The 14,590-nt window shown below is 42.9% G+C and overlaps 1 protein-coding gene across 7 annotated transcripts in view; it reads left to right on the forward strand.

The window, feature by feature from the left end:
* The window catches only part of DIP2A (disco interacting protein 2 homolog A), a 167,865-nt gene that overhangs the window by 109,858 nt on the left and 43,417 nt on the right, over nucleotides 1-14,590 (forward strand). For all 7 annotated transcript variants that reach the window (XR_012646329.1, XR_012646330.1, XM_075000617.1 and 4 more), the window contains 3 exons: nucleotides 1,056-1,170; nucleotides 5,790-5,929; nucleotides 12,476-12,612. Coding sequence is in view for 5 of the 7 variants with exons in the window: in XM_075000617.1 (XP_074856718.1) it covers nucleotides 1,056-1,170; nucleotides 5,790-5,929; nucleotides 12,476-12,612 (392 nt within the window). In the remaining 2 variants the exon portion in view is untranslated. The remainder of the gene's footprint in view (nucleotides 1-1,055; nucleotides 1,171-5,789; nucleotides 5,930-12,475; nucleotides 12,613-14,590) is intronic.

Below are 14,590 nucleotides of genomic sequence, written 5' to 3' on the forward strand. Positions count from 1 at the left end.
CTAAATCTCATTTTCAAAATGGTTGAGCCACTCAGGAGCTAAAATACCATCAACTGTCACGGGGCTTTAGGCTCCTAGGTGCCTAAAACCCTCTTGGAAAACAACAGGAAGTCTTGTAGCACCTTATAGACTAACAGATAATTTGGAGCATAAGCTTTCGTGGGCAAAGACCCACTTCATCAGATGCATGAGTGGGGGGGTGGTTTCAGAGGGGTATATAAAGAGTGGGGTCCGAGTAAGAGGGAGGGCCAGAGCTGACAAGGTCTATTCAGCAAGGTGGAAATGGCTCAGTATCAACAGTACTTATCAAAAGAGTTAAAAACAAGTCAGATCAGACAGGGGGATGTGAGCCTTTGTCAGAGTCTAATGGGGAGCTTTTAGCACCCAGAGCAGAGAAACTGCCTTTGTAAGAAAAAGCAGTCAAGTAGCACTTTAAAGACTAGCAAAATAATTTATTAGGTGAGCTTTCATGGGACAGACCCACTTCTTCAGACCCTGAAGAAGGGTCTGAAGAAGTGGGTCTGTCCCACAAAAGCTCACCTAATAAACTATTTTGCTAGTCTTTAAAGTGCTACTTGACTGCTTTTTGTTTTGATAGTGTATAGACTAGCACAGCTTCCTCTCTGTTGCCTTTGTAAGCTGTGGGCCACTCCCAGGCTGTGTTTAATCCATGGTTAATGGAGTCAAATTTGCAAATAAATTGCAGCTCAGAGATTTCTCTCTCCATTTGATTTTCCTCTTTTAAAAGGCTCTTAAATCAGTTAGGCATTGCATTGCTGGATGCAATGACTCTAAAAAAAAATGTGCACCTGACTAAGTTAGGGTGTTGTATAGCCCTGCCACCTAAGCGCTGCTGGGGTATGCTGTTCTTCAAAGAGTAAGCTGTCAAAAGTATATTTCCTGTGTTGCAGTGCACGTGTGTATTCTGAAGTTAAATCACAAGCAAAAATAAATATGGAAATTTTGCTTGGGCAATATGGATTTTTTTTTCCAGTATTGCTGCTGCTTGCAAAAATCCTGCATGCTTTTCACGTTTTGTGATTTATTGTGTTTAGGGTCAATATCTTCCTGTGATGCATTCCTCAACGTATTTCAGTCCAGAGGATTGAGACCAGAAGTTATCTGTCCCTGTGCCAGTTCTTCAGAGGCATTAACTGTTGCTATTCGCAGGTATTCTATTTAATGAGAATTTACCTACACACATTTCTACATAGGCAAAGTATATACTCTTCTTCAAGTCGTCATGTGCCTGTGAGAGCTCCACTTCCAGCGCTCATGGTTCTCTCATGCGTTTGCTCAGAGATTTTTCAGCTAGCTGTGTCCTCTTGGCTTACATATGTGCCCTGTGCCTCCAATGCCAGGTATTGTGTGCAAACCACACTCGAGTCCTCTGCCTGCAAGGGACCACGAGCATGTCTGCCTTGAGTGTGCATCAGCTGTTCTGCCTCACTGATAGTGGCTATGACAGTTTCTCTAGTTATTTATAGTTACATAAGAAGTTAGAGAATTGGTTTATTGCACTCTTTCCCATTGAAGAGACTTACTGTTGCCCTTGCAGGGCATTCCTGGCTCGCCAAGTTTCAAAGGTGCCTTTCGTGCTGAGAGGGTGTTCCTGTAAACGATGGCCATTCAGAGTGTGTCCGTTGCTTGAGGGAGTCGTACATCTCCCTGAAGTACAACTTTTGCCTGGCTCTCATGCCCAGAGCAAGGGAAAATGGAGATTAAACTCAGACTGCTAATCATAGACCAACTTTTGAGTCTGGTCTGGAGACTCCCTCAGTAAATCTCTCTGAACACATCAGGGCTCCCTAGGCATAGGCTTCCCTGAAGAAAGGGAAGACTTTGGATGCTTCAGGAAAGGGTTCCTAAAAGAGGAGCATAGTCTCTCACTTCAAGCTGCCAGCACCCAAAAAGTCCAGGACCCTGGCAAGATCTACCCTCTCCAAAGCCTTGACCTCTCTGTTCAGTATCATTGAGTCAAAGTGGTTCCAGCAGTGCCCTCAAGTTCCAGCGCGTGAATGAGAGATGTCTGTAACAGGACCTCAGTGCATTCGAACAGTAACGGGGGCAAGTGTGGACACTTAAGACGCACCATCGAGTTCATTCTAGGCTGGCAGTACCTGTGCATGCAGCATCCTTGGCACTGAGCAAGCAACGGCACCAGATGCCATCAGTGGTAGTGTTGGCTTTGGTGACCATGGCAGTGGCTATCATATCAGTACCAGTGCCCCATTTGCTAGATATAGTATGGCTCCGGTGATTACAGATGACCCAGTGTTTCTGCTCCTCTTGGGTACTGAGCATCCCTTGGTACTGAGGCTCCAGTCTCCAGACTGCAGTTCTTCAGTATAACAGTACTCTACCATTTTGTCCAGGTGCTTCTCCTTTGGATGAAGGAAACTTCCAGTTGGTCCCCTCTCTCTGTTCTGGGTTCTCCAATGTGTCCTTTCAGGGAACATTTCTCTGAAGTCATTGGGAAAAACAGAATCATTATTGAGAACTGTGGAACCAGCTCTACATGCTATCCCCTCTCCTGTATGCCCTGCACCCAGTGCTCATACTGGAACTCTGGGCTGCCTGTCAACCACAATCTGCCAAACCACTGATGGCATCTTGTAGAGAGCCAGAGTTGTACAGCCCTCTCCTCCCAGCACCCCCATAGGAAAGATGTCTGAGCAGCAGAAAGCCAGGGCAGAAGAGGAGGCCACCTCTCAAACACCTATTTCATCCTCATTTCTGGATGAAGCTGTTGTGCCTCTGCCATCTTCTTGGACTGGTGGTTTTCAGCGAGTTCCAGCCCTCATAAAGATGGTAGCTGACAATCTTCAGGTTCCATGGGAGGGGGTCCAGGACTCATAACACAAACAGTTGCCTGTCCTGTAGTCAGCAGTATCTGCCAGGGTGCCCTTTCTCATTAATGAGACACTGCTAGAGCTTGCTATGATGTTGTTGAAGACTCCTGCCACTATTCTGCCCATGTGTGAATAACAGATAAGCGGTATTCTCAAAAACGAGCAGTCCTGTAGCATCTTTAAAGACTTAACACATTTATTTAATAGGTAATGAGCTTTCATGGGTAAACCCACTTCTTCAGTTTTTCAGATTGAAGTGGACAGTTAGAATCTAAGGTTTACGTAGTGGGGAAGGAGGAAGGAGGGAGGGTCACCTGTCACTAGTAGGACCAGTAGAAGAAGGGAGTCTGACTTTCCCTGCCTGCCCACACTCCCCATAATTCTCTGGTGGATGTGGTAAAAGACCAATGTAGGCAGCATTTCTGTCTATCCCTTGTAACAATGGACACACAAGGCTGGGTGTCTCTGGGTGAAAGCCCTGTTCATTAGCAAACCTGCAGTTCAGGAGGTCATCGCCAAGTATAGCTTTACAAATTATGACAGATTCATGGCTTTTATTGAACGTTTGCCGCAATGACATAGGATGCAGTTCCAGGTTATCTCAACAGACCAGCAAGCCTTTGATGTTGTGGACACTGCTACCAGGTCCATCTCTGCAGTGGTGTTCATGAGCAGGGTGTCATGGCTCCATCTCTTGGGAGTTTCTAAGAGAAATCAAGAACTCCTTGTCATCTGTAAACTGTTCTCAGTGGCAACAGATGAACATTGCATACTCTTCACAATCCCTTGCTTGGTATATGCGTGTGCATGCGCACACCCAGTGAAGGAAAGGGTCAGTGGGTCACAGACAGTCCAGAGACCACGTCCTCCTCAGTTTTCCAGATTCCATAGATTAGCTGAATCCTGCAGAAAAAGAAGACATTTCAGAGAGAGAAACCCATCCAGTCGCCCTCTATGACCATATAGCCATATTCCAAGAAACATTACTGGTAGGTTGGCTAAGGGTTTGAATCTTTCCAGGCCTCTGGATTTTCAGCTGCACTAATTAGACAGTCTTTCTCTCTCTTTGAAGACCCCCTTCTCTATTTCCCACATCGTTGGAGGTGGATCACTACAGACAGGAGAGTGAGAGAGGTCAGAATGTTAGGCTGTACCATCCACTTTACATCACTCCCTCCCTTCTATTCCCCTCTCCCCATCCCTCCTCAGGAACTGTTCTCCCAAGCATTTATTCAGACAGGAAGGAAACGCTCCCCTGATGAGGAGTAGTACAACAGCTGGTCCCTCCACCTCACAGAGGAGGGATTTTACTGTCAGTTTTCCATTGTGCCAAGAATGAAAGAGTGTGTAAACTGACCTCACATTTAAGACTTTGAAAACAAGTTCCTAAAGTCTCTAAAGTTCTTGATGGTGACTCTTGCAGCTGTAATTCCTTCACTAGCAAAAGACTATTTGTTTTTCGTCCCTCAGTCTGTAAGATGCATATTTGCATATTTCCATGACGTACCTACTTCCAGGAACATGAAGCGTCCTCTTTCTGCATGATGGGGTATGGGCCACCTTTCCTTGGGAAACACCTTTTTTCTGTCTTGGCAGAAGTCTGCTTTATGCATTTCCCATAGTGCTGATGATACTAAAGGTGATGAACAAGATCAAACAGGACAGAACCAGAATTATTCTTATAGTGCCAACCTGGCTGATAGCCTTGGAACCCTTATCTGCTTCACCTGTGTGTCCAGCCATCTTTAGGACTTCAGCAATTCCTAGTCTGCAGGTTGTGTGCTTCATCCCGGCTTTGTGGCTCTGTGTCATAGGGAGTAGCTCCTCAAGTGGTTCACAGGGTTAGAATCTTCCTGATTTACGGATGTAGAACTGGCATTGCTAATAGTGGAAAGAGATTGACTCACAGTGCTTAACTGCAGCAATGGAAGCGCTTTTTCTGTTGGTGGGGGTGTGTCTGCCCCCTGCCTGGGTCTGTACCACTTTAGTCATCTTGAATTATCTGGTGGCTGTGAAGAAATCTGAGTTATCAGTTTAATTCAAGTCCGGTTGGGAAGGTTTCTGAGGTTGTGTGGAGTCTCCAGTGAGGGAGAGAAACCCTCAAATTAAAAACTTAACCTTCTTGATCTGGGAAACAGATGTGTGGCTATTGTTCCATTTTTCAAAAACGCTCACGAGGTTTTAGGTTTGTTCAAATATGGAATGAAAATAAATTTCAAAACCTCAAAATTTGTCACAAAATGCCAGAGTCCTCCTCTAGTGAGCTGAACACTCAACTGATTGCCTTCCTCCAAAAGGTAAAACTTGCTTCAGTTTGTCTTTCTAAGGGGAGATTGTATGTTTGCTTAGAGAACTAATGGCTGTATCGCCTCATCTCCCCACATTGACAGGAGCAGTGCTAACGAATTAGCACAGCAGTTAAATAAGAGCGCACATTACCGGATGCAAACCTTGGACAGCTTAGTAGGGAGACTAGATCACAGGGCTGACTTCTGTATTAAAATGTGACTACTGCTACCCCCGCCTAGTTCTTACATAGCATTTTTTATCTGTAGATTTCATTTTGCTTTACAAAGAGGCCAGTGTAGTTATTCTCATATTACAGGTTTGGAAACTGAGATATGGGGTAAAACAACTTTTCCAGGGTCAGCCAGTCAGCAACAGGCCCAGGAATGGGGACCAGTTCTTGTGAGCCTTGGTCACATGCTGTATCCAGTGTACCACAGTATTCAAAGGCTTTTGGTCTGTGGTAGATGAAGTACTGTAAATAATATCAGTTAGAACCCAGCTTCATTTGGTTTTGTTACTGATATGGCTCCCGTAGTTAAGCTTGCCACACACTTTCATCTGACAGAATTAACACAGAGTTTCTTTGCTGAATGCATTGCCATTGAATTATTTCCTGTACCATTGTTGGTTTGACATTTTGTTTTTCAGACCTCCAGATTTGGGTGGACCACCCCCTGGGAAAGCAGTGTTGTCGATGAATTGTTTGAGTTACAGCGTGATTAGAGTGGATACAGAAGAAAAATTGTCAGTACTCACTGTACAGGATGTTGGTCAGGTTATGCCCGGAGGTAGGACAATTATACTTCATGTAGACTTAATTGGAGATCACTGAATGAATTTCTGATGTTGTTGATGTCTATCTTGAATTGACCAAATAAGTAGCATTTATCCTGGAAGAGAAATGGCTTTACAGGTCTACAGCTGGCTACCTTAACATGTGTGCTTTAGTTCTTAAAAGGATATTTTAAGAGCAGTGTGAACTTATGTATTAAACATTAACAATTAGGTATGTGAGGGGGCTTTTTTTAATCTGGCCCTGATCTGGAAGGGGAAAAGGTGTTTTTGATTCATTCTTCCCCTGGGCCACATTACTTGGTAGTATTAGAGTGTAACAAATGACGGTGTAGTTCCTAAGTGGTGCTAAATTAGTGGAGCATGCCATAACAAAAATATTGTTCAAGCTTTATTATTGGGGAATTGGGGATACCAGATAATAAAATGTGCTGGTTATTCAAGCTGGCTGTGCATCGGGCATCCAGCCCTGCTCCACTGGCCCTAGACAGGTAAGGCTAACCCACAGCCTGCTGGTTAGCAGAATGTGCTAGGTATCTGGGTGCTGGATAACCAGGCTTTTACTCTGTAATAAAGAAAAAATATTAAGATATACCCAGTATACTAGGTACTGTTTTCCACCAGTTTGTTCTTCTGCTACCTGTTATTACTGTTCCTCTCGGATTACTCTTATTTGGCAGTTATTTTAAAGCATATTTGTAAGTAGCTAAAATTATTTGTGGCTTTAAGGGGAAGTTTGTTTAGTTTAGTAACTGGGCTATGTAAAAACCTCAGCCATGGTTATTCATCATGTGCAACAAAATGTGAGTGTCTGGGACAAATAGCACCATGCTTCACTTCAGATCATTTGGAAGACTAAGGGTACATCCATACTAGCTGGGAAATCAACTCGGTTAGGGTTGATCATTTGGGGTTCAATTTTGTGTGCCTGTTGGGGACCTGTGAAATTGAGCTATCGGGGTCAAAAGTTGACCTTTGTACTCCTTGCTCTCACAAGGAGTAAGGGATGTTGACAGGAGAATTACTCCATCCAGTCTTAGTGCTAGATCTGGGCCCATCGATATTGTATTATTCTGTCTTGTAAGTCTTACAGAAACTGTAGAGTAATATTTTTTCGAGGAACTCCTATATTCCTATTGATTTAAATATAGACAGTGTCAGAAAGACAAGACCATTATCAGCACACAGTTGTTTAATAGTGTTTGAATATTTGCATCAGAAACTTATGTATAGCTTATTTGAGAGAAAATTTTACTTTTCAAGTGCATAGTGTATTGAACAAACAAATACTAAATGTTATTTTAATATCCTCTTAGAGATTATCCTGTTTTAGAACATCAAGGAGTTTGGTATTTTGAGCTTTTTAAAGTTAATTGAATTTTATATCTACGTATTTAACTGTTCCCTTTTTCCATCTATGAAGCACCTGCCACTGTCATTTTGTCCTCAAGGCTATGTCTACACTAGCACCTGCCTTCCGAAAGGGGGATGCTAATGAGACACTACGGCAGATGCTAATGAGGCACTGCTATGAATAGACAGCACCTCATTAGCATAATACCAGCTGCGGCGATTCGAAAGTGCCACTTTCAAGTAGCACACTGCCTGTGTAGATGGGGGGGGTCTTTCAAAAGGATCCCCAGTCTTCAAAAGCCCCTTATGCCTAAAACCAAATAGGAATAAGGGGCTTTTGAAGACTGAGGGGTCCTTTCAAAAGGCCCCCATCTACACAGGCAGCGCACTATTAGAAAGTGGCACTTTTGAATCGCCACGGCTGATGTTATGCTAATGAGGCACAGCATATTCATAGCAGTGCCTCATTAGCATCTGCCGTAGTGTCTCTTTAGCAACCCCCTTTCGAAAGACAGGTGCTAGTGTAGACATAGCCCAAGTGATACATCTTGGCTATTGCACTAGGTATATGTATCACTGTTTTCTACTGGTTAGAATGAGAGCGAAAGTGATTTTGTGATCTTGCTTTTTATCTCACCTGCATCACTGTTAAGGAAAGTATTAGATAGCTTTTGAATTAATTGAAGAACGTTCTTTTGCTGCAGTAGTAAAGCCCTCAGTTTAAAAGTTTGCTTAACAGCCTTGCATTGGGAATCCATCAGGATTACGAATCTGAAAATGGACTTGTGCGTAGTTGAGCCTGAAGCTAACGGTTTATACATCTGCATAAACTCCTGATTTTCTAGTCCCTGCCCACAGGCTTAGTTAAGAGAGGGGCACCTCCTGTCTCACAGCTGGTGGGCTGTCATTAAAACTGTGTTTAAACTTTTTGTCCAAGAGCGAAGCTTTGGTTGCAGTATTATCTTAATGGTGTTGCTAGATGCTGTCTTGTAAAAAGTTCCAAAGCTCCACTTTGTATCTATTGATAAGCACTCTGGTGGACAGTTTAAAAGTAGGATGGACACTAGTAGGTAAATGAGACATTGATCTTTCACAAGGTTTCATTTGGGTGAATTAAGGTGCTCCTATTCCAGATACAGGCTGTCAAACACAGAAAGGCCCTCTGCAGATTGGCATTTATTTTGTTCCTGTGACCATTGCCATCAAAGATTTTCATCTCTGTGGGCACCTGACCAGGCTTGAGGGCTGAGTTTTACACATGCAGTGAGGGAGGGAATGTTCCTCTTTCTCCCAGTGATCCCTCTCAGCACTTACTGGACGGGGTAGAATCAAGTGCTGTCTGTGGTGGTGCTTGGCTCGGCTGTGAGGGCAGGAATCTAGACTTGATGACCTCGAGGGTACCTTCCAGTTCTAGTGTTCTGAGAGTCTGTGAGCCCCTGAGGACCTCCATTCAAAGACTGAGTTGGAGAATTGTAACAGTTGGGGAAGAAGCTATGCATGGGTTTGCCTGTGCAACCTAGCTTGAATGCAGCTAGCAGATTAATGGCAGCCATGAGCAAATGCAGCGGGGGTGTCAGTCGCGGGAGGGCAAGCTCTTCAGAGCTGTTACCCAGCCTGGACCATTCACAGATATGCCCATTGTTTGTTCTGGTTCCTGCCGCTTCCCTTCCCATTGGCACAGCAGCATGCTCTGGGACCTCTCAGGATTTCACAGGGTGCTCTGAGTGAGGCGTAATGTGGCAGAACATGGTTAAAATTCACCATAGGGCCTATGCTGGCTTGCACCAATGCAGCATGCTTAGAGTGCCTCTTACACACTGATTAGAGATCCCAATGCACTGAAGATCTGGAGCGCGTACAAATGGAGAGAGGGATACAGAGCTAGCCTGTGCTATTGAGCTGGCTGGGCTCAGATTAGCCTGGGCACTGGAGGGATCCCATGGGGGAAAAGTGCTTCCTTATGGAGGCTGCAGCTAATAGTCTGCACTAATGATGCTTCTAGCCAGCATGTCACTGCAAGGAATCAGAGGCAGGAGGGAGGAAGAACCTAAATCCCTTGCAGAAGTGCTAGCCCTGTGGAGGAGGGGTCATCAGTCTCTGATCCCGGCTGCAGGGGCATAGGCAAACACCAGAGACGCCTGCGTGACATGCTGTGGCTTGAGAGACTGCCAGGTAGCCTCAAAGGAGGAGAATCACCCAGGACTGTATGAAAAGCTGGTGGGATCTGTGTTTTGCAAATCCAGATGAGAAAGAACAAGGCAGTAGAGGGAGTGACTTACGAGGAAGGAGTAAAGTAGCTAGCCGTGCATAGATTATTTAAGGGAAGGAAATATCAACAAGTTGTATAGGAAACGTTATTTAGAGATTGGGTGATGTGATGTGAAGTAATGGGAGTTGGAGAAGAAAAGGACATTTTAGGCAGCATGTCAAGGGAGTTCTGTTGGGTTCTGAAAGAACATCTCATCAGCTGTGGGAAGGTTGGCATGCGTGAAAAGACGACTGGACAAAGTACTAGAAAATTCATTGCACTGAAACTGGCAGCAGGAATAAAAGTGGCCTAATAGTTTTTGTTTCCATTTCTAGCTTGTGTGTCACATATTTAATTTGAATAGTAACAAAGAGGAAGCCGTGCTAGTCTATACACTATCAAAACAAAAAGCAGTCAAGTAGCACTTAAAAGACTAGCAAAATGGTTTATTAGGTGAGCTTTCGTGGGACAGACCCACTTCTTCAGACCATAGCCAGACCAGACTGCTTTTTGTTTTGATATTTAATTTGAGGAACAGATGTGTCCAAATATAACATCTGCAACAGTAAATCAAAAGGAATTACAAATTTAAAGTTGGTATTATCTAAATTTGTCATCTTTAATCCTACATAAGTACTCATTCACCTAACCAACTGCCCTGGCTTGCCATATTTTGATCTTCGTGTTCAAAAACAAATGCTTAAGACATTGTGGTATTATGCAGTAAGGCCTATCGCATAATGAGGAAGCGGGGAGTCAGAAATTTGAAAGTTTGTAGTTTTCATAGAGAACATTTAAATCAGTGACTGCATTATTCAGTAACAGAGAGGGAGCTGTGCTAGGCTATACACTATCAAAACAAAAAAGCAGTCAAGTAGCACTTTAAAGACTAACAAAATAATTTATTAGGTGAGGTTTCGTGGGCCAGACCCACTTCTTCAGGCCATAGCCAGACCAGAACAGACTCAATATTTAAGGCACGGAGAACAAGAAACATTAATCAAGGAGGACAAATCAGAAAAAAATTATCAAGGTGAGCAAATCAGAGAGTAGAGGGACATGGGGGGCAGGGTAGGTCAAGAATTAGATTAAGCCAAGTATGCAAACGAGCCCCTATAGTGACTCAGAAAATTCCCATCCCGGTTCAAACCCCATGTTAATTTGCCAAATTTGAAAATAAAAGACAGCTCAGCTGTCTCCCTTTGAATAGTGGTGCAAAAATGCTATTGTACCTAAGGGCTTGACTGTAAACAATGGATCTAGTTATGTGTGCAGGATGGAAGCTAGAAGGGTGTAGGTAAGTATAGCGATCAGTGGGTTTCCGGTACAGTGTGGTACCGATCAGGCCATCCTTGATTCGTACTGTAGTGTCCAGGAAATGTATCTCTTGCATGGAGTAATTGAGGCATGAGTTGATGGTGGGGTGCAGATTGTTAAAGTCTCTGTGGAATTCTTCTAGAGTCTCTATACCATGGGTCCAAATCATAAAGATGTCATCAATGTATCTTAAGTAATACGGGACGAGAACTGAGGAATCTTGGACACTACAGTACAAATAAAGGATGGCCTGATTGGTACCTCACTGTACCAGAAACCCACTGATCACTATACGTACCTACACCCTTCTAGCTTCCATCCTGCACACACAACTAGATCCATAGTTTATAGCCGAGCCCTTATGTACAATCGCATTTGTTCTGATCCAACTGACAGAGACCAAAAACTACAAGATCTTTACCAAATATTCATAAGCCTGAATTACCCGCCAGGAGAAACAAAAAAACAAATGAACAGGGCCAGACAAATACCCAGAGACCAGCTACTCCAAGATCGGCCCAAAAAAGCCAAGAACAGAACACCACTGGTCATCATCTACAACCCCCAACTCAAACCACTGCAACACATTATTAAAGACCTACAACCTATCCTTTATCAGGATGCCACACTCCAGAAGCCCCCAGGTGACAGGCCTGTTCTCTCCTTTCAACCTTATGAGGATCCTTGCCAACAGCCACAGTCTATACCCCAGGCATACCAGTCCTGGAACCTTTCCTTGCAACAAAGCCCGCTGCCAACTTTGTCCACATATCTTCTCTGGAAATACCATCACTGGACCTAACCAGGTTATTCACAGAACCACGGGCACGTTCTCATGTTCCTCAGCTAACATCATATATGCCATCATGTGCCAGCAATGCCCAGATGCTTTGTACATTGGACAGACTTCTAACTCCCTTAGACAGAGAGTTAATGGGCACAAAACAGACATAAAAACATTCCAGATCCACAAACCAGTTAGTCAACATTTTAATGGAGTGGGCCATTCTGTTAATGACTTAAGAGTTTGCATGTTACTGAAGAAAAATTTTTGCACCACTATTCAAAGGGAGACAGCTGAGCTGTCTCTTATATTCAAATTCGGCACATTAACACGGTTTGAACTGGGATGGGAATTTTCTGAGTCACCATAGGGGCTCGTTTGCATACTTGGCTTAACCTAATTCTTGACTTCCCCCGCCCTTATACACCTCTACTCTCTGATTTGCTCATCTTGATCATTTTTTTCTGATTTGTCCTCCTTGATTACTGTTTTTGGTTCTCTGTGCCTTAAATATTGAGTCTGTTGTGGTATGGCTATGGTCTGAAGAAGTGGGTCTCTCCCACGAAAGCTCACCTAATAAATTATTTTGTTAGCCTTTAAAGTGCTACTTGACTGCTTTTTTGTTTTGCATTATTCAGGTTTTCTGAATGCTTGTAAAATGCTAAAACAAAACTCTCCTTTGTGACTTTTTTATATGCAATGTTTCTAGTTGAGCTGCTCAATATAAAAATTTCTTTAGTCATGTTACTTGTGTTCACAGTGAGCCAATTTCTCTATCTGCTAGTTTACCAAAATATGCATACATGGTAATGCCATTGCATTTTTGCTGTACCTCTTTAGCTGATGTGTGTGTTGTGAAGGTGGATGGAACTCCTTATCTATGTAAAACTGATGAGGTTGGCGAAATCTGTGTGAATTCTGGTACAACTGGGTCAGCATACTATGGTCTCCTTGGAATCACCAAGAATGTGTTTGAGGTTTGTGTCTTTCTGTAATGTTTATGCCCTTTATAATCTTTGATAAAAAGCTGTTTGTATTATTTCAGTTAGTGAGGAGAGAGGCAGAACAATATATCAGTTTCTGTTCACGGGGTGACAGGAGTCCTGGGGAGCTGAGATTTGCCCCATTCTTTGCTGTTCTCCCTTACCGACCAGACAGTCCACAAAACTGTTGGTTATTCTAATACTGAAACTCATTGAGCCAGCAACACAATGGCTTCTACCCAGACAGCCAAATCAAGGGTGATGAGGTTTACTGAATATATTGTTTGTCACATAAAAAAGTTCTGTTTCCTGAAGGAACAGACACATTTCCCACCAGGTTAATGAATAACTCAGATCTTGCCCAAATACATGCTTACTGTCCAGTCTTATGAACTCAACTAAATTCTATTTGAAAAAGAAAAGTGAATGGGTATTGGCTGAAAGATCAATATACTGTACACATAGAGACCAATAAAGCTGTTATGTCAGTTTCATAGTAGAGCTGGTGAGCTCCAGGTTTGCAGAATCTTTTCCAGAATCGGTTCATTAGGTTATAGTCTAATATCCAATATAGGGATGGTCCAAAATGGAGTTAGAGACCTCTATCTTGCAAGTCAAATGTCCTCTGATGATGCTTAAGCAAATCTGAGATGAAAGGATGAGGGCCCAAGAGTTGTGCAGATCCCTGACAGGCAGGTGTTCCTTGGGTGAAGAATGTCTTTGAAGTAGCTTCCTATTTCCTAAGTACCACTGGTATTAGCAACATAGATTAACAAATGGTAATAATCAATCTGCCACCATTTACAGGTAGAATAGTAACAGAGAGAAAGCCGTGGTAGTCTGTATGCTATCAAAGCAAAAAACAAGTCCAGTAGCACTTCAAAGACTAACAAAATAATTTATTAGGTGATGAGCCTTTGTGGAGAAGTGGATCTGTCCCACGAAGGCTCATCACCTAATAAATTATTTTGTGAGTCTTAAAAATGCTACTGGACTGCTTTTTTGTTTTGATAGTACATGTACAGGTAGTTTACTGTTCTTCCAAGAGCAGTGAAAACACTGATGTCACTACATTCATAATTCATTGGACTCTCCTTTTGAACTCTGAATTCATAGAATACAGTGGTAGACAGGAACTTTTTGGTTACATTGTCAACCTCTAATGCTACAGAAGTAAACACAGAAAAAGCATAAATGTCATCTACCAATGGTTCTAAAGGTGGTATCTGAGTCAGTTAGCTTGCTGGTTGTGTAACCCCTGTCACTGCACATATGCTCATTTTCATTGAAACAGCATCTGTTTTAATTACATTAAATAAACACCATGACAAAAGACACTTCCCTTCATCCACTCCAATAATGTATCAAAACTGAAACTTGTTTTTCTTTTATCCAAATTATGAAATCACATTAGCGCTCAATCTTCTTTTTTATATTCAGTATTCTGGTTTCATGCTCATACTAGCATCAACGTTTGATCGTCTCACCTCTGTTTCAACACAGCCTTAACATGTATAGTGACAGTAAAACATTCCAAGGATGATATTGCATAAAGTCAGGTGATTATTTGTTTAGATCTGATGCCACCCTGTCATACCCTAGATGCATAGCTGTGTTATTTGGATACTGGCATACTGCTTAAATAAGTGTCCCTAGGGAATTGCAAACCACCCACACATTTTTAATGTACACGTATATTTTGACTACCTGCTACAGCCCTTAGTGAGCTGAACAGTTTGCAGTTGGATACTGCATGAAACTGTTCCTTGGGGCTCATGAGCAGTTTGAGTAGAGGATGAAGTAAGACCAGCAGCCGGCCTTGCCGCATTTTGTGCTAAACACAGAACCCACCACTGTGCCTGTGCTTTACTGCAGCAGAGTTCACTTGGCATCTTGTTTTTTCACACATACAGAGTTAATCTCCAAAAAAGACAAATTGTAACTTGTACATCCTTCTTGCCAGAAGGGGAGG

The sequence above is a fragment of the Carettochelys insculpta genome, chromosome 8 (genome assembly GCF_033958435.1).
Source record: "Carettochelys insculpta isolate YL-2023 chromosome 8, ASM3395843v1, whole genome shotgun sequence".
Taxonomy (NCBI): domain Eukaryota; kingdom Metazoa; phylum Chordata; order Testudines; family Carettochelyidae; genus Carettochelys; species Carettochelys insculpta.